Consider the following 19,827-nt stretch of genomic DNA (forward strand, 5'->3'; position numbering starts at 1 on the left):
ACAGGGAGAATGTTTTAATTCCACACAGACAGTTCGATTCAAACTATAATCTGTGAGGTAAATAGTAAAAGTCAATATGCTACCCATGCGTTTGTGTTTTTTTTTTTTGTTTCAGCTACCTTTAATTTTTTTCTTATTGATTTTTAGGCCCATATCAGTTTTTTTGATTTGTTTGCATTGTTTACATAATACCTTGCAAATAATCTTCAGGAAACATCTGTTTTAGTATGGCCTAGATATTTAGGGAAATTTGTATGGATCAGATACCTTATGGTCTAGGTATGCAGTTCAAGCAGTGCTAAAGTTTTCAGATAACAATCACAAACACTTTTTGCACTGTCATCATGTTTGCATCAACAGGTAAAAGAAGGTCATGGAAAATGGGCTTCATCTGAGTTAGGACATCCATAAATAAATCTGTTCCTGGTGTTTATCTTTGTTTTATTCAAGTGTAGATTGTCAAAAATATGTAACCTTACAAATATGTTTTATTCAGTCTATATACAGATTAAATTTTAGCTACATCAGAGATTCTCAACTTTTTTGAGATCCTGCAAGTATGCCTTCACTGAAGTCATATTTGTTTAACTTCCATTTTAATTTTAGAGTACCCCTGCAAAATCAGAGTTAAATGTTACTTAGAGATTTGCAACCATGCAATACAATTTAGCTAATTCTTTCAAACTTACTACGAAGTAATTCAAAAGGCCTTACATCTTTAATCTGAAATATTTTTTTATTACATATTTAGTGATTATTACTATACTGAACTATAATCAACTTTTTTATCTTTTTAATTTAATGTTAAATTTTCTCTGTAATACAAGTTAAGTATTTAATTAAAGTGTAGTAAGCAACTTCAGATTATGTGCCTTTTCAGACATAAATAGACTTTCACATTTTTGTTTATTATACTGCCAGAGACTTGTGAAATGTTTCACTATACTCTGTACATGTGACAGTGGCATTACTACTGAAAATGTTATACTCCATACCTAAGAGTGATCAAACATTTTCATACTCCTCATACCTTCGTAGTACCACCTACCAGGATAGACAGCATTTACAAAGTGATTTGCTGCAGTGGTACCTGAACTCTGTTCTAATGTGGGACCTAATTACCCAGAACTATTACAAATAGGTTAGGTTAGGTAGACTTTATTATCCCACAGGAAATTTGTTTGCAACAGAAAACATACAGAATTGTTACATAGATATAAGAAAATAAGCCAAGAAACAAAAACTGAAAACCAGTGTTATCATACAGTATGTTTGTACAAAAAAGAATAATTATCCTTAATAATAATTCAGAATTCAGTAGAATCGCAACAAGTAACAGAATTCATAACGGTTACATCTCAGGGAGTAAAAGAGTTTTTTTTTAAATCTGTTTCTCTTTCAAACTAGTGCACATTAAAAATGGTTTCTTATTGTCTGTCTCCATAATCTTTTTTAAGAGATCATCCTTGAAAGGTAGTGGTCTGTAAAACTTTCACAGGCTAAATTCACCAGGTAAAAAGTGATAAAGAATTCATTTAGAAAATGCGGGTTTATTTTGCTTAGCTGTAATCAATTACACATTCCAAAAGCTTGCCCACAATTAAAATACCAATAGGGAATACCTAATCAAATGTTCTGATTGTAATTTACATTATGTTTGGATTTGCTAACTTAAAGCTGTAACAGTCGTATGTGATGGAAATGGTACCCTGGCTCTATACCTTGCCAGTTTTGTCGAAACTGCAGAAGACCTCAACAGCGATGTATTCAATGCTGAAGATAAAGCTATCATTATTTTCATTTTTGTTGTACTGTTTCTGACAATTTTCAGTTTGCAAGTTTCATTAAATTATAAATTTCAATTCAATGTTTTTACTTTTTCGTTTGTTTTGTCTTCAGGTATTGCATGGCTGTGTTGTGATGCCAGACGACAGGTTCGAATGCAGGCCCTGACTTACCTACAAAGAGCTCTTTTGGTTCATGACCTACAAACACTTGATGCCCTAGAATGGGAGTCTTGCTTTAACAAAGTAAGTAAGATCTTTGGAATCAAATCTCTGCTTCCAGCTGTCAGTTTGTATATTATTGTTCTAAGTATATCAAACTCTGTTGTATGAATATATCTGTATAAACAAATAGCATAAAAGCTAATACTTTTTATTAATTTGTTGAATATGTGCTGAAACCACCGTAAACAGATATGATAGCTGTTCTGATGTGGCATGTGTACCATATGCAAAACCTTGGGTGTCTCATATCAGACTTTCTTTGTCATACCCCAGAGACGACGTTGTCCCTTACCATCCTTCAGTAGTGATGCAGTGTAGGTTGATGTGAAATGTTTCACAGAGGCATTTTAACTTTGGGTCAGATTGCAGATTATTTGAGATGCTTTTATTATAATGCTAACCCAACAGGACTTTAAAAGAGTACTTTAAAACAGGACATTATACATGCTACTGTAAGTCCATAGTGTACGTAAATTTCATTGTGGTGCTTTATTTTTACTAATTTAAAGTTGTTTTCCTTTACCAACTGGAAGCAAATGTCCTGTCCTTCTATGAAATTCTTCTCTTTGGGTGCATTTTACAGAGACTAGTTGATTTTTACATCCCTGGAACAACTACTTCCAGTGAAAGTATGAAACCAAAACACTCCAGTTTGCAAGGTGTCAGAGATAACAAATGGCAGTTTACATCTCGTACATTCATGTCACAGTAATGTAATAAGTGTCTGCAATATAGTTTGACCCTGACTTAGTGTCAGTCATCCTATGTGAATGTTTTAAAGTGTTATTCTCATGTGTTTACTGATGCAAGTATATGCTTTTTGTTTCCTGAAGACATGTGCAGCATGTGCCTGATTACATGACCGGCATTTTAACCTGTAGAACAACCTTTAACTTAAAAATGATGAGGGCTACGGACAGTGGAAGAGCAAATGCCTCATCTCACCACTTATATGACAGTTATTTATATTGTTACAGTAATTTAATCTTTTCAAATGCTTCAGCTCTTTTAAAGCATTGTTCAATCGTAACATGTTTCTCATTAACTTAGAAATATGTTAATGACTGGACGGATTACATTTTAAAAATGTGGATTTTTATATGAAAAGTCTAAATTTGTTCCTGTTTTAATAATGGATGTTAGTAAAAACATATTTAAGCAATTTGAGGTTAAAAACCAGTTTGGAACACACAAAAAAACTCTAAGCCTCACCCCTTCCTACCATTAATCCTAATCAATCCTAATCAAATTGCAGGTTGATTCTATTAATCTAATTTGCACAACTGTATGCATAAGTAGGGCTGATCTTGCAAAATTAAGTTCACCCCTTTCCACTGTTCAAATTCTTTTTTAAAGGAATGCTCCGATCAATCGTCCGACGATTGAAATTGGCCAATTTTCACTAGAGAGACTCCGTTAAAAAGGCTGATCACAAAAAACAAAACTTACTAAACTTTATGGTAATTTAGTTGGTGTGCTCCTTTACACAAGGTATTACAGTAGTTGCGCTAACACATGTCCTGAAGAAAGAAACACATTTGTATAAATATAGTAAATGTATATTTTATAATCAGAACAAAGGAGACCGTAAACGGGAGAACAGATGCTACGCGTCTTGAGCTTCCAGTGTTTAAGCAAAAACCATCTGCATAACCATAAGACATTGAATATATTGCAGGGACTTTGTTTCATGTTAGCAGACAGTCTAGAGGAACAGTGCAGCCCACATGATCTTCCTGTACTTACAAGGATTTGCCGAATATAAGACTAACATTAAATCTGCCTATTTGAGTTGCTGTAATTTGACATAATAAATACAGATTTCCATGTAAATGTTTACATACATTAGATTGTTTATATATGATTTGACGTTCCTTATCTAAATGCACATTTTAAAAACAGTTTTAACATTTTAGAGCTAAGTTTGAGAAAATTAAAATTCTAACTGCAGCTGATTTATTTTCAGGTTTTATTCCCATTGCTCACAAAACTGTTGGAAAATATTAGCCCAGCAGACATCGGAGGAATGGAGGAAACCAGAATGAGAGCATGCACTTTACTGTCCAAAGTAAGTAGTGAGTGCCAATATAAAAAAAATGTAAATCTTTTGGTAAGTCTTCTTACTGTATGCACATTGAAGTAGTGTGAGTAATTGACAACTATTTTTTTTTCTCTGAAATCAGAAAAAGTAATCAGATGACTTTACATTTTGGTAAAATACAATGTTGCAGTGGTTTCTAGTACAAACATTTTTAAAAGCAACTATTTACATTGACTTTTGTTGTGGTTTCTGTGATGCAGTCATCAAAAATAATTTAGATATATGTACATTCATGTGAAAAAGTAAGTGTACCCCTTGAAATGCGTTTATCATTTTTAATATATGTGGTTATATTAAGAGTTGATTTCATTATAGTATCTATAGATAAAGGTAATGTAACAACAACATGCCATATACATTTTGTAGTCCACTGTGTAATTTAGATAAACATAAATGTGGAAAAAGTACATTACACTCCTATATTTATCCTTCCACCTATATACTGTATTTATTACTACCCCAGATACCTAAAATTAGAATCAGGTGCCAATATTGACAATCTCATTATTGTCTTAATCTGTCTTATTTAAACCTCACACATTTAGTTTGTTTTGCTCTTTGTTGTTGAAGTATGCTTTATCACCATGACTAGATCGAAAGAGTTCTCTGAAGCCTTCGGAAAGAAAGAAGGTTATAAATGGCTCTAAGTCTGGAAAGGGATTTAAAAGGAAGATCATCTAAAAGTGGAGAATATTTCAAACAACTGCCAACTTGGCCAGGCCACTTCAGCAAGTAAAGACCGAGAGCAGAATTCAAGGTGCAAGGAGAATTCCCCAAGAACTCCAGAAGTTCTTCATGGAACCTATAGGTAGCTCTTGCTACTGATGATGTTAAAGTACACAAATCTACTATTAGAAATATGCTGGACAAATTAGTCCTGCATGGCAGGTGTGCCAGGAGGAAACATTTACTGTCCATAGAGAACATGAGGGCAAGACTAAAGTTTGCCCATGAGCACCTAAGCAAAGATCAGGACTTTAGTAGATTAGAACATAAAGATTTATACAAGAGCAGGCCATGCAGCCCAATCAAGCTCACCAGTCCTCTCCACTTAATTCCACCTAAATAACATCAGCTTGAATTTTGAAGGTTCCTAAAGTCCTACTGTCTACTAGACTACTTGGTAACTTATTCCATGTGTGTGAAGGAATACTTGCTGATGTTTGTGCAAAATGTACCCTTAACATGTTTTTATCTGTATATCCATGTTCTTGTTGAACTCATTTTAAAGTAATAGTCTCGATTCTTTTATAATGAATGTTGAACTTTTCAATCATGTCTCTTCTTAATCTCCTTTTGCTTAAACTGAAAGGCTCGGTTCTTTTAATCTTTTCATGTAATTTATCCCCTGAAGCTCTAGAGTCAGCCTAGTGGCTCTTCTCTTGAATTTTTCTAGGACTGCTATGTCATTCATCCATGCAACACAGTACTCCAGGTGAGGTCTAACCAGTGCATTACAAAGCCTGAGCTTAACCTTCTTGGACTTGTACTCTACACATTGTGCTATATAGTCTAACATTCTGTTAGCATTCTTAATGGCTTCTGAACATTGTCTGACAGATGATAGTTATTAATTCAATACAGCTGCTAAATTCTTCTCATAAGGCGTATTTTCATTTTTCAAATCTAACATTTTTACTTTCTAGGTGTAAAACTTTTAAACATTTATTTACATTAACTTTCATCTACCACAAATCTGTCCAAATCACTCTATAATTCAACAGATTCCAGATTATCTGCCAATCCACCTAGCTTCATATCATCTGGAAATTTAACCAGCCTGTTATTTACTGTATATTCCTATCCAAATCATGTTTATGCTTTATAAATAGCAGCAGCCCCAGCACTGACTTCTGAGGGAGGCAACTCTTGAAATCAGCCATTTCTGATAAGGGTCCTTGCACCATCATCTTCTGCTGCCTGTGTTTTTAATCCAATTTTGCACCCATCTACACACTACACTCTGAACCTCTTACAGTTTGATGTCCAAGCTCTCATGGGGTGCCTGTATGTGTAATTCCTTTTGTTATTGAAATTCCAAGCTGATGTTCAAGCATGACATACATATGTATAGGACACAACATATTGCTACAGTGTAGGTAAAATCACTTACAGATAGGTATTGATTACATAGATCATGAGTAGTATTCTTAAAGGAATACTCCACCCAAAAATTATACTCCTTTATATTTCTTACCCCACGTACTTTGTGGTGGTGGATAAAAAAAATATATATATATATATATTCATATATATATATATATATTCATATATATATACAGTGATCCCTCACTATATCGCGCTCCGACTTTCGCGGCTTCACTCCAAAAGTCGGCTTCACTCCATTGCGGATTTTAAATGTAAGCATATATAAATATATATCACTGATTTTTCACTGGTTCGCAGATTTCTGTGGACAATGGGTCTTTTAATTTATGGTACATGCTTCCTCAGTTTGCTTGCCCAGTTGATTTCATACAATGGACGCTATTGGCAGATGGCTTAGAAGCTACCCAATCAGAGCATGTATTACATATTAACTAAAACTCCTCAATGATATAAGATATGCTTCCCATTCAGTGCTTGATTGTTTGCTGTTCTCGTTCTCTCTCACTCTCTTGACATTCTCCGCACCTGACGGAGGGGCTGTGAGCAGAGGTGCTGTTTGCACAGAGGCTGTTTGCCTAGAGGATACGGACGCTCCTCTAAAAATGCTGCTTTATCGCGGTGCTTCGGCATACTTAAAAGCACAAAAGCACGTATTGATTTTTTCTCTGTGACATTCTCTGCTCCCGACACGCATTCTTTGAAGAGAAGATATGTTTGCATTCTTTTAATTGTGAGAAAGAACTGTCATCTCTGTCTTGTCATAGAGAACAGTTTAAACTTTTGACTAAAGGGTGTTATTTCATGTCTAGAGGGCTCTAATAATGTTAACAGTGTGGGAGAGTTTATAAGGGCTTAAAATATATAAAAATAACTACACAAACATATGGTTTCTACTTCGTGGATTTTCACCTATCGCTGGGGGTTCTGGAACGCAACCCCGCGATCGAGGAGGGATTACTGTGTGTGTGTGTGTGTATATATATATATATATATATATATATATATATATATATATATATATATATATATATATATATATATATATATATATATGTATGTATGTATGTATGTATATATATGTATGTATATATATATATATATGTATGTATATATATAATATATGTATATATATATATATATATGTATGTATTATATATATATATATGAAAAAGGTTTCTGACATAATAAAAGACAATAGTGACCAATGCTGTGCAATGGCAAACAGTGAAAAATGCCCATTGAAAAAAACTCATGTTACTCTTGTCACATAATCCACATATCATTTATCTAGTTGTATGCACCATATGTGCAAAACACATACCTTTTTGCTAAACTATTGTTCAATAGACTCTATTGGAACTATCAGTTCATATCATAAACTAGAAACCCACCTCTCATTTGTTGGTCAAGAGTGATGTCTTCAATTCAAAAGTTAAAAATAAGTTTAAAAAAGTATAGTTTTTGGGGAAAGTATTCCTTTAAGTGGTGATTTTCTTAATTGTATTTTTATGTAAGATTTCACTGATATACAGTACCTGTTCATTTTTTATTGTAGTAAGTCCACAAAGGTGCTGAACATCTTTTGTCAGGGTTTTCTAGATTGTCTTTCAACAGTATCCAGTCAAAATGTGGTTGTTTTCATGCATCTTGTTTCTGACACGTTAATTTTATATCTACTCTTGAAGAGAGTTTTGGTGATAGTGAGACCATTTGTAACTATACTATGTACATACAACTAAAAAACTCATTATTTTCTCAGTTTAATCCATCGTGTACCTCTTTCCCTATAAAACAAAATACATTCGAGATTAATGGTGTTTGCCAGTCAATAGCTAATGTTAAATTAAAAGTCTAAGTTAAATACAGCAGGCTTATAAAGTCTGTTTGGTTAAGTTTTTTTCTTAAACTTATTGGCTAAATAATCATCCTCATATTTGTAAAAAAAAAAAAAGTTCATTTAAAATTGAGTTGTTTTTTTTTTTCTTTTGCATTCTTACATTAAAAAATTATCTTTCTATATGGTTTTTATTTTTCTTTCCAGGTTTTTCTGCAGCACCTATCTCCATTGTTATCTTTAGCAACATTTGCTGCACTTTGGCTTACTATATTGGACTTCATGGATAAATACATGCATGCAGGATCCAGTGATTTGCTGGTAAACTATTTTTCTTTTTTTGGACATTTATTGCAATATTTCTGGTAACACAAAAGTAGTAAGATTTATTTATCACATTTGTTTTTTGAAGGTGTTTTACTGCTATTAGGAAAAAAAGATACATTTTTGTTTATGAAGTGTACATCCAGTACTATATTCTATTATAAACATAGTCCACATTAAGATGGTGAAATCTTGCATCTTTGTTACAAAACAAAACACGCTAATGGAGAGGTGCGAAGGAATTTAAGGTGGTATGAGGTTACAAGTTTTTTCGTAGGCTTCAAGGATTCTAGTGTTGGAAGCAATTTATAAATAGTGCAACACTTACCAGTTTTGTAACAAATGAGAATAAAGTATGACGCAATTGTGAAAAAATAACTTTTTGACTTTGTAAAATACCAAACATATCCTTTCATAGATATACAGTAAGTCATAACCATGTTTTGGCATAAGTTAGTGTATGTTGACATTACTTCATTTCCCTTAATTCTTACTTAAAAGAATATTGAGGCACTGTAGAGCTTTTCTGTGGTACTTTTTGTGGCAGTGTTCATGAATACCAACACATAATCATAAAAGTACAAAATTTACCAATACAGTAATCCCTCGCTATATCGCGCTTCGACTTTCGCGGCTTCACTCTATCGCGGATTTTTAATGTAAGCACATCTAAATATATATAACGGATTTTTTGCTGGTTTGCGGATTTCTGCGGACAATGGGTCTTTTAATTTATGCTACACGCTTCCTCAGTTTGTTTGCCCAGTTGATTTCATACAAGGGACGCTATTGGCGGATGGCTTAGAAGCTACCCAATCAGAGCATGTATTACATATTAACTAAAACTCCTCAATGCTATAAGATATGCATCCCATGCGAAGCTTGATTGTTTGCTTGTCTCTGCCTCTCTCTCACCCTCTCTGACATACTCTGCGCCTGACAGAGGGGCTGTGAGCAGAGGTGCTGTTTGCACAGAAGCTGTTTGCCTAGTGGATACGGAGGCACCTCTAAGAAATGCCGCTTCATCACGGTGCTTCCAAAAGCACACGTATTGATTTTTTGATTGTTTGCTTTAATCTCGCTCTCTCTCTGACGTTCTCTGCGCCTGACGGAGGAGATGTGAGCAGAGGGGCTGTTTGCTTAGAAGATACTGACGCTCCTATAAAAAATGCCGTGACAAACTTAAAAGCACACGTATTGATTTTTTGATTGTTTGCTTTTCTTTGCGAGCTCTCTCTCTCTCCCTCTGAAATTCTCTGCTCCTGAAGAGAAGAAGATCTATTTGCATTCTTTTAATTGTGAGAAAGAACTGTCATCTCTGTCTTGTCATGGAGCACAGTTTAAACTTTTGACTAAAGGGTGTTATTTCATGTCTAGAGGGCTCTAATAATGTTAACAGTGTGGGAGAGTTTATAAGGGCTTAAAATATATAAAAATAACTACACAAACATATGGTTTCTACTTCGCGGATTTTCATCTATCGCGGGGGGTTCTGGAACGCAACCCCCGTGATCGAGGAGGGATTACTGTACTTCATTTTGAGCAAAACTTTAGAAGGATACTGCTACTGTATTGGATAGTGCTGAGCATATTGTGACTCATTTAATAATCATACACTGTTATCAATGTCTGCTTTAGCTGGAGGCTATACCAGAATCTCTAAAGAACATGTTATTGGTAATGGACACTGCTGGAATATTTCACAGCACAGACTCTCGCACAGGATACTCTGACCTATGGGAGATAACTTGGGAGAGAATTGATTGCTTTTTACCTCGACTGAAAGATGAACTCTTCAAACAAACTGTCATCACTGGTAAATATGTTAATTTAAGATATTTAAAACTCTAACTTAGAAGATGAGCTTATTATTTTATTTGTGCATAGCATTATGACCTTTATTTAATTGTATTTATTTTATACCCTTATTTTGTCATTTCATTTTAGTATTATAACAATGTACTATCTATTTACATTAATACTAATACTTGTGAACAAACTCATTCAACAAAGTTTTAAAATTGGTATAGAACTGGGCAAAGGCTCTCAAAGAAAAAAAAAAAACATGCACTGTTCTTGATTTGAACACATGAATCCTGATTACCAACAACAATCGGCTCTACACCAGATAATGACTCTGTGTGGCTGGACATGCTGGTGTTGTGGTTACTAAATTATTTTGGCAAAGTTTAATAATAACCTTTTCAAGTTGAAGTTCACAAACATGCTATATAGGCATTTGCCATGCAAAATTGTGTTCTGAGTTTAGCATTTTCTATAAATCTAAAAAAAATATCTTGCCCACAATGGTGCTTTACTTTGGAGGCTATGTATTGGGCATGGAGGAAAAGCTTACAAACTTACCAAATACATCCATTTTTTTAAGTCAAGATAGGTGTCAAGTATTGTTTCACATCTTACGGTTACTCACATATTGTAAAGTAGTTTTTGAATAAACACCAATATTATTAGATTCAGCCCTTTTAAAATAAAACCAGCACTTCACATCCCTGGGAGGTTTCCTCTCGAAACACCAAATCACAGTAAACTTTTCTTTCCACATGACTGGCTTGGCTCTGTTTTAATTTACTTCTGTATTTACATGAGAAAACATATCCTAACTAGAAAAATATAGTACATATAATAATAAAATATAGACATATGCAATAAAATGATTTCCATATCCCTTTTGTTGTCATAAACATGTTTCAGAACCATGGAGGGTGTGGATTAATACTTGATAATTGTCTTGGTTTGAAAAATGGACGCATTTGATATATTTTTAGGTTTTCCCTTCTCGCTCCATACCCTCCATTGTAAGGCACCAGAGCAGGTCATTTTTTTTTAATTTATCGAATGCACTTAACTTTAGAGCACAACTTTGCAAGGCAAATGCATATATATCATGTTTATGAAGAAATAGCTTCAACTTGAAAAATACTGAACTTATCCTTTAAGCAGTCCTGCCCACATTCCTCAAATCTCCCACTCTTTGACAACTAATAATTCCCCACTCACTGTTTATCCACATATGTTTTATGTACATTATGTTAATCTGTTTTGGAAACTACATTAGAACCACTCTAATATAGATCATGCAGTACTAAAATATAGTAAAACTGTGGTGGACTAAGAAAACAGTGCATCATTCTGTATGTGGAATTAAATGTTCTTTTTTATTGTGGTGACTGTAAGGAAGTCGGAAAATGCAGTTATCTTTGGTGAGCTAAAAATGAACAAAAAAAAAATGCCTAAAGTATAAAAGTAATTTCAATAAACTAGTCTATTGTTATATTTTTATTAATCTTTTATTTTATTAATCTAATTCATGCTTTGGTCTTTAACATATTTTAATACAAGCTTCTGTTTGTTAATAAAGAGCCTGTAGCTAGTATGCCAGCTGATGTGCCACCTCAGAAACCTGCTCAAATCGCCCTTGTTGCTGGATCTGCAACATCAGTGGAACAAACCTCATCTAGGCCTGCATCACCCGACGAGTTTGCCAAGCCTAATATAAATGGTATGTTAATGATTTCAGTCAAAATTCTTAATACAATTACATTTCTTCATTGAACAAAACATTAGAGAGATTTCCTTTCTAAGAAACTCTCTGCTCTTGGCATATAAGCTATTTAACACTAGAATTACCAAAGCCTACGAAAAAGCTTGTCGATCTGTCCCACCTTAGATCGCTTCGCACCTCTCTGTCAGTGTCTTTTGTCCTGTAAATGTGTCGATAAGCAGCAAGCAGCCTACTATCATATCCCCCCACCACCGCACAGTTTTCTCAGCTCAAAACTTCATGGGTTCAACCCCGGACGAGTCCGTCTTAAGAAGTGAGCTGCTCTTATTCTTACTATTTTAGAATAAAAACATACATTTGATTTCAGTCTGTAACAGCCGGTGTAAATTTATAATACTTGTAAAGGTTAGCTTTGTTTTTCTGGTTTTTTTTTTTTAATCCAGTTTTATTCTCCCAATTACGTTCACATTCCCCCCAATCCTGACAGTGCTGTTTTCACATAAAGACGCGCTATAACAGAGGTGAACTCAGATGATGACGACATTTCTACATCGGAGAGAGAATGCATGTTGCACTGTAGCCGTCGCTGTACTTTGTATATGTACACAGGAAGCTCTGCAGCCTACTTGTGACTCACTCTATACAACTCTAAGCAATTGACATTCAGGTAAACAGACTTGAGCTGAGAAAACCGTGCAGCAGTGGGGGGATGTGATAGCAGGCTGCTTGCTGCTTATTGACACATTTACAGGACAAAAGACGCTGACAGAGAAGTTCAAAGTGATTTAAGGTGGGACGGATCTACGAGTTTTTTCGTAGGCTTCGGTAATTGTAGTGTTAAAAGGATGTCATATATTACATTTGATTTTGTTTTTCCAGCTTTACCTTTTAACAAAAGTTTTGTGTTAATTGTTTGTAAACTCTTTAATGGCCACTAAAGTTATTTTTTGATTTATTTAATTCTGTTAGGTACTGAAAGAGCTTCCAATGTGGTGATCCCCTGTGTTCCATCCGCAGTGCCTACATCTGTTCCTGTTAACATAAACCCTGCTGAAGTTACTGCATCCATCACTCAGCCCCCATTAATCCTGCAGCCCCTGGCATCACCCTTGCAGGTTGGAGTACCACCAATGTCTCTGCCAATCATTCTGAACCCTGCTCTCATTGAAGCTACTTCCCCCGTTCCTTTACTTTCAACACCACGTCCAAATGACTCCACTGTTACTCCAGAAGTCAAATAAAGGGATGGGGATTTGATCTCCTCGAAGTGGGACAAAAATCATTAGCCTATTAATTTTATATGGCACAAGATCAATACAGATGGGATTGTTTTGATAACACTTGAATTATTTAATTACTTTTATTTCTAATAAAGTGAGCAGTCTCTGCTTTATTCAGATCTCCTTGGCCAACAAGAGGTTTTTGTTTCTATGTCAAATTGTATTATTTTGTATTATGCTTGGGGTTTGGAAAAATGAAGTGTTTCAAGAACAGTGCATTTCACTGATTTCTGTGTAAATATCCTAGGGGAGCAATCAGCTTTTTGCAGTTGAAATATCCAATAAAGTAAGGCTACTGGAGCATGTTATTCTTGAGCAGTCTATATTACAGTATTTTGATTTATTCTACAAAAGTCAGTCTTAATGTGTATCACTGCCCTTATAAACAATATTAGTAATCAATAAATTGGCAAAACAAAATTATTCTTGTAGTTAATAAAGAAAAGTAAAATACAGCGTAACAGTTTCTCAATGTAAAAAAATTTATTTTGATGTCTGTGGGGAAAAAAAATCAAAAATAATAATATTATGTAAACTGTGGTCTTCATCAAGTTATTTTTCCAAGGGTATCAAAAAAAAAAAAAAAATTCAAAAGCTAATCGATTATTTCATTTGTTTTAAAAAGTACAGCACCCGTTTACTTTTGTAGGGGCATCTTTTTCAGTTAACTACAATCTGTATTGTAAATTTAAGTCATTTTTGTTATTTCTGCTGTTTAAATACAGTTTGTAGTTATGTACATAATCTACTTAGGGAAATTTTACAATTTTACATGACTTTTTATTGTATACATATTTTAAAGAATATTAAAGATGCTAGAAAGGATTATTTCTGAACTTTGCACATTATTTGTCAACAAGTTGAAATATCTTCTGCTATGGAGTATATTTATTTTCTTAAAGTTGAACGGAAAGAAGGAAAACAGCCTTCCTGGTTTAAAAAAGCCAAACCACACAAATACAAACAGAGACACTACGAATGCATTGTTCCTTTAATTCACTTTACCATGTAGCAGTTTTGCTTCAACAAATAACTTAGCCATCCAGATTTACTTTACAAATTAAAATACAAATAAAAACTTGCATTACTTTGTATATTTTCCTAAAAATGTTGCATTTCTAATGATTTTCCCTGTCATTGAATGTTATAAATAATCTTAGCATTCTTAAGACTGTAACAAATAATAAATGTAATGAGTCTTCAGTCTTTCTAACGAGACGGAATGACGGACTGTCGTGAATTTGGATCAGGATCCAATGTGATTTCTCATTTTGTGTTTAGAAAAACAGTTGAGGAAGCCGGATTATTTTTGACAATGTGCCAATTTAGTTTTACTAATTCCACTAGAATATGAAAAAATAATGAGAATTTCACAATTATACTTCTTTCTGACTCTTTCAGCAAGATATCATTTCTCATGTCTAAATTCCTGCATTGAGACCAGATGAATGTTTTCGAGATGGAGCGTACTGTACCATTAATGATAGGTGGTGATTGTGAGAGAATCCAAACGACATATTCAGTGAATATCGTGAGGATGGTAAGAAATCTCATGAAAACTGTACAATAAATAGAAAGGCAAAAGCTAGGTCTGGCAACTTCAGTCAGCTCCCACGTCGTCTTTGCCAGTCCTATACACACACGCAGGACATCAGCCTAAACACAGTTAAATCCCTAGAAGCTTTTTATTGTCTCTGTATACCATTTACTTTTTCTCTACATTAATCATTCCTTCATCTTTTTTTTTTGTAGTTTTCACTAGAGGTTTAGTATTTTGTAGCAAGCAAAATGATTTAATTTAATTCAAGTGAATGTTAACATAGGCTGATTAAAATAAAAAACACTTGTAGGATATTAAGAGTTGTAGTGTGACACACTAAATGTCCAGAACATTTATCCATGTGATCCAAAGAACCTGTAGATTATGGAGAGACATTTTTACCGTGCATGTACAGAGTATCAACATACTGCAGTATGGTTGTCTCCCCCCAACCAGTTTCAGCTCTGTGAGAATGTCGATGATTTCCCCCCCGTTATACAACTGAGAAACTGGAACAGTGTCCCTCTAACACAAAATACTAATTGAATTTATTTTTATGGACGATTATTTTCTGCTGCATTTTTTTAATTTTTTAAAATGGATGTGCATCAATTGTAATAAGTGGTATATAAAATAATGGCTGATATTTATTCGTAGGTTAAAGGCACCACAAGACAGTGGAAATATTTAGTGATGTTTAGATTGTACTAGAAGGAATGCAATATGGGTATAATGTAAATATATTAATAAATGGTAATAAAAGTTGACATTTTTACAGTGTAACAAAGTATAAATAAAGAATTGAAATCTTACATTTTTCTCATTTTTGGTACAGTTCTCCATTTATGTATATTTTAAAAATTTCTTTTTCCATCCTACAGTAAATGACCTTCGCTGTTCCATCCACAGTGTCTCATAATGGGTCCAGTTAGAAATGCCTAATATGTCCACACCAACAGAGAAGATGGTGAGACCTGAGACGTGGACTTCTATTCCTGTAATTGTCTGGCACCTTCCATGGAGTATATCATGTCATATTCTAACCTGCTCCATCCAGACCAGCGTTGCAGGGAGTGCTGGAGCGTATCCAGCTAGCATAGGGCACAGGGCAGGAACAGAGCCTAAGCAGGGTGCCAGTCCATCACAGGGTGAACACACACAGGTAAATTTAGCGTCACCAGTTCACCAACCCTGCATGTCTTTGAATGGAGGGAGGCAGACACATGGAAAACATGCAAAGCCCACGTGGGGAGGACACGGGACTTGCACCCTGCTCTCCTTGCTGCAAGGCAGTAGTGATCCACTGTGCCGCCCACCTTCCATGGAGCACACTTAATATATTTAAAGAATGAAGCAATTTGGCACTGTCCTCAAGTTTCATGTTGAAATGCTGTATTTATACGTGTGGATGGTTTTAAGTGTGCCTGGTACCCCACGCACCTCGGCCAGAGGCGTCAAAGAGTTTTCAATGTTGATTATCCCATATTCGCTGTGGTTTGCTTGTTCATATGTCAGGATGACCGGTTTATTTGCTAGATCAGCACAGCATGATCTAAAATGTTCTTAAATTCTATCTTTTGGAATAATCCGTTCATCTGAAAGTAGCGTAAAAAACCTAATCAGTACTTGGAAGTTGGTACCTGAAAAACAACAGCGCCAATCGAAAGGTGATGGTGTATGGAACAGGGGTGTCTGACTCGGATCGTGGAGGGCCGCAGTGGCTGCAGACTTTTATTTTATTCCAGACACCTTTCTTCATTAATAACTAGTTACTGCTCCTATGGAACAGCTTAGCTTTAATTTTAATTGATTTTATTTTTTTAAGATCCAGATTGCTTTTTTTTTCCTTTTTCCCCTGAACAAGATAAGCAGATAATTTGGGGGGTTTCAACTCGGTTCCTGGAGGGGTTACCATTTTTTCTCCAACCAGGTTCTGTATTAGAAACCAATTATTTCTCTTAATAATATCACTTGTTCGATTCAGTGGCTTGTTAATCCTTTCATTTTCCCACACCATGCATTTCCAGAACTGTTCATTTTCTTCTTCTGAGAGCTTTATGGACCTAAATAGATCATTAATTCTCTGATATCCACATTTTTCTTTTCAAGTATTTTATCAAAGCTGATATTGTATTATAGACACTCCAGGTGCTAGTTTGTCAGTTGTTGGCTTGCTTCACATAGAAATTCACAATCTCATTGTTTTATTGCTTCATAAGAGAAAGAGAAAAATCCTGTGTTTTAAACCTTAAAAGCAAGTCAAATAAAATTAGAGTGAAACAAAAGTTCCATTAGCAGCAGTAACTGGTAACTGGCTACTAATTGAGGATGTGGCTGGAATGAAAACCTGCAGTTACTGTGGCCCTCCAGAGCTATATTTGAGGACCACTGCCCTGGATGTGTGGCATGAAATGAGCATGGCTTGCTTGGATTTCACTGAACCGTCCCTTTTGCTGGTTCACAATGCTGAGCAAACTTGAAGAAAAGATGGAGCAAGTCAGACACCCATACAGCATTGCCCCTCTCTCTTATAAGTGGGTCATTTATGTCCATGTGAGTGTATTTTTACAGGCGGCCAACTAGACATATGTGTACTTGACCGGTTTTATGGCTTTGTTCTCTACATGCTGAACAATTAAATTCCTGGGAATTAAGAGCGGTGCCTGTATTTATCAAGCGCCTCAGAGTATTTCCTAAGAATTGCACTGTCCTTCTCAGTATAGACATGAGAGGTAGTTATGAAGCATCCTACACCTAACAATGACCTGGGGCCTCATGTATAAGGCCGTGCGTAGAACTCGCACTATAACATGGCGTAAGCACAAAAGCCGAAATGTGCTTACGCACAGAAAAATCCAGATGCAGGAATCTGTGCGTACTCCAACTTCCACGCTCTTCCGCTACATAAATTCCGATCAGCGTAAAACTAACGCCGGCACGCGATTATGTAACGCCCCAAATCCTCCCAGAATTACGCCTATTTGAATATGCAAATCAATATAAATCGCCCTTAAGCGCAGCCTTCTGTGAAAAGACAATGGGAAAAGCACAGGGAAAATATAAGAATTTCAGCGAATACCAAGTGGAGGCAAAGGAAAAAACATACTATTTATTCAAATAAACCGTGGTATAATCAACAAAAGGAAGTTGATCGAGTGACATAGCGTGTTGGAGAAACTTGAAAGCTCACATTCACAAAATCGCACAGTGCCGGAAATAAAAAAGAAGTCACATATCAAAGTTGCCGTGAAAAGAAGAGTTGTAAGCCCACTGTCTGAGTGTCATATGAAAGTTTATTAGGGTACAGAGAAAAAAGGCACACGGTGGGGAAAAAGCACAAAATGTCAACTTCAATCTCGACATTTCCACTTTAATCACATAGTTTATTTTGTCATTAAAGTAGAACATCATAAAATTCATCTTAAAATCGTTTAATTAACCAGTTTCTCAAATCACATCGTAATTAAAGTAGCACATTAAATGCTTTGTTTTGTATTTGATCTTCTACTCGTATGTGATCTATGTGTGTGAATCACTACTTGCTTCTTAAACTGGCTCTCTTTCTCCAACTGGACACAGAGTCCATTACATTTGTGATATTACAGCTCTCTGAATAACTAAAATACTGAGATGTATACGTGATGTCATTTTCATGATGATAGGAGCTAAAGCACATTATTAAACATGTGTTTCATGAGCCTCGTGCTCATGACAAGCATTTATCTTTTGTCGAAATTTGTCGCATGCTTTTAGCTGTGTTGTTATTTTCTTTCTGTTTTATATTCAATATATATTGGCGGCGCCCAAGAGTCCTTGCTTTTCTTTCCCAAGTAACCGATCGCCATAAAATCAGCTCTGTAATAGACGTTAAGCCATCTGTAAGCTTAGCGCCGATTCTTCAAAACGTTTAAAGAACATTGAAATATCTTCGTAGTACATGTTTAATTATTCTATCCTTAAAGACACTCCCAGTGAAGAATATAGATTATTTAAATGAAGTTAAAGTTTTATCTGTATAATTTAACAAACATATTTTGCTGCATTTCACCTTAAAATGATATCGTCATCATATGTAAATACGCTTTATAAAGTGGCCCAGGTTGTGAGATATTATAACTATAGTGCAAGTTTACAGTGGGGTGATTGTACTTATAAGTCCTAACAGTTCTACAAGGAGCACTTGATTGGCTGCATTTAAAGTTCTTGAGATGAAACTGTTTCTGAACTGCGAGGTCCGTACAGGAAAGGCTTTGAAACGTTTTGCCGTACGTGGCTGAGACAGCGTGTCCTTAATGCCGTATACCGATAATTCTCTTTCCGATCAGCTGCTGCTGTGATTCACACTCAGATACAGTGATATAAATACTCCGAGTGGTGCAGTGAGAGAAATATGGAAAAAGATGATCCGCTGTGGCAACTCCTAACGGGAGAAGCTGAAAGAAGAAGAAAAAGAAGAAGAAGTGAGAGTAACAACGCTAAAGCAGTTATGGTATTTGGAATAGTATGGCTGTTCCCTGGACCATTATATTGTTACGAGTAAATTACAATCAGATGCATTACACTAATAAACAATATGCGGTTAGTTTCTGTGTATTTATAAAGCCGCGTCATGAAAATAATGAGTAACCACACAGGAACAGTAGCGCTGCTTTGACGCTGGGTGCCGCCAGTTTGCAAAACCGAGCGTAGAACTTGCGTACGACAAGGCATGAGGTACCGTGGAAAAGTGCGTGGCTTTACGCCAAGTGTAGGTTTTATACATCGCGATTTGAACGTGGAAAAGTTCTTACGCAACATTTCTGTGCGTACGCACCTGATGATTTTACAGCAACCTGATTTTGTGGTTCCTTGGAAATTATGAAGCTATGTCTTCACCACAAATGTAATAATTTCAAATAGATGTGAATGCATTCAAATAAAAGGTTTACAGTGTATCTGGAAAGTATTCACAGCGCATCACTTTTTCCACATTTTGTTATGTTACAGCCTTAACGTGAAAAAAGTTTATTTGAGGTTTTTGCAAATTTATTAAAAATAAAAGAACTGAGATAGCACATGTACATAAGTATTCACAGCCTTTGCTCAATACTTTGTTGATGCACCTTTG

The 19,827-nt window shown here is 35.2% G+C and overlaps 1 protein-coding gene across 5 annotated transcripts in view; it reads left to right on the forward strand.

The window, feature by feature from the left end:
- The window catches only part of gbf1 (golgi brefeldin A resistant guanine nucleotide exchange factor 1), a 334,724-nt gene extending 319,421 nt beyond the window's left edge, over positions 1-15,303 (forward strand). For all 5 annotated transcript variants that reach the window (XM_039753120.1, XM_039753118.1, XM_039753111.1 and 2 more), the window contains 6 exons: positions 1,900-2,030; positions 3,976-4,077; positions 8,261-8,374; positions 10,016-10,193; positions 11,757-11,897; positions 12,870-15,303. In XM_039753120.1, coding sequence (XP_039609054.1) covers positions 1,900-2,030; positions 3,976-4,077; positions 8,261-8,374; positions 10,016-10,193; positions 11,757-11,897; positions 12,870-13,141 — 938 coding nt within the window. In that variant the 3' untranslated portion in view covers positions 13,142-15,303. The remainder of the gene's footprint in view (positions 1-1,899; positions 2,031-3,975; positions 4,078-8,260; positions 8,375-10,015; positions 10,194-11,756; positions 11,898-12,869) is intronic.
- Positions 15,304-19,827: the final 4,524 nt, after the last annotated feature.

Source organism: Polypterus senegalus, chromosome 1 (assembly GCF_016835505.1).
Source record: "Polypterus senegalus isolate Bchr_013 chromosome 1, ASM1683550v1, whole genome shotgun sequence".
Lineage (NCBI taxonomy): Eukaryota > Metazoa > Chordata > Cladistia > Polypteriformes > Polypteridae > Polypterus > Polypterus senegalus.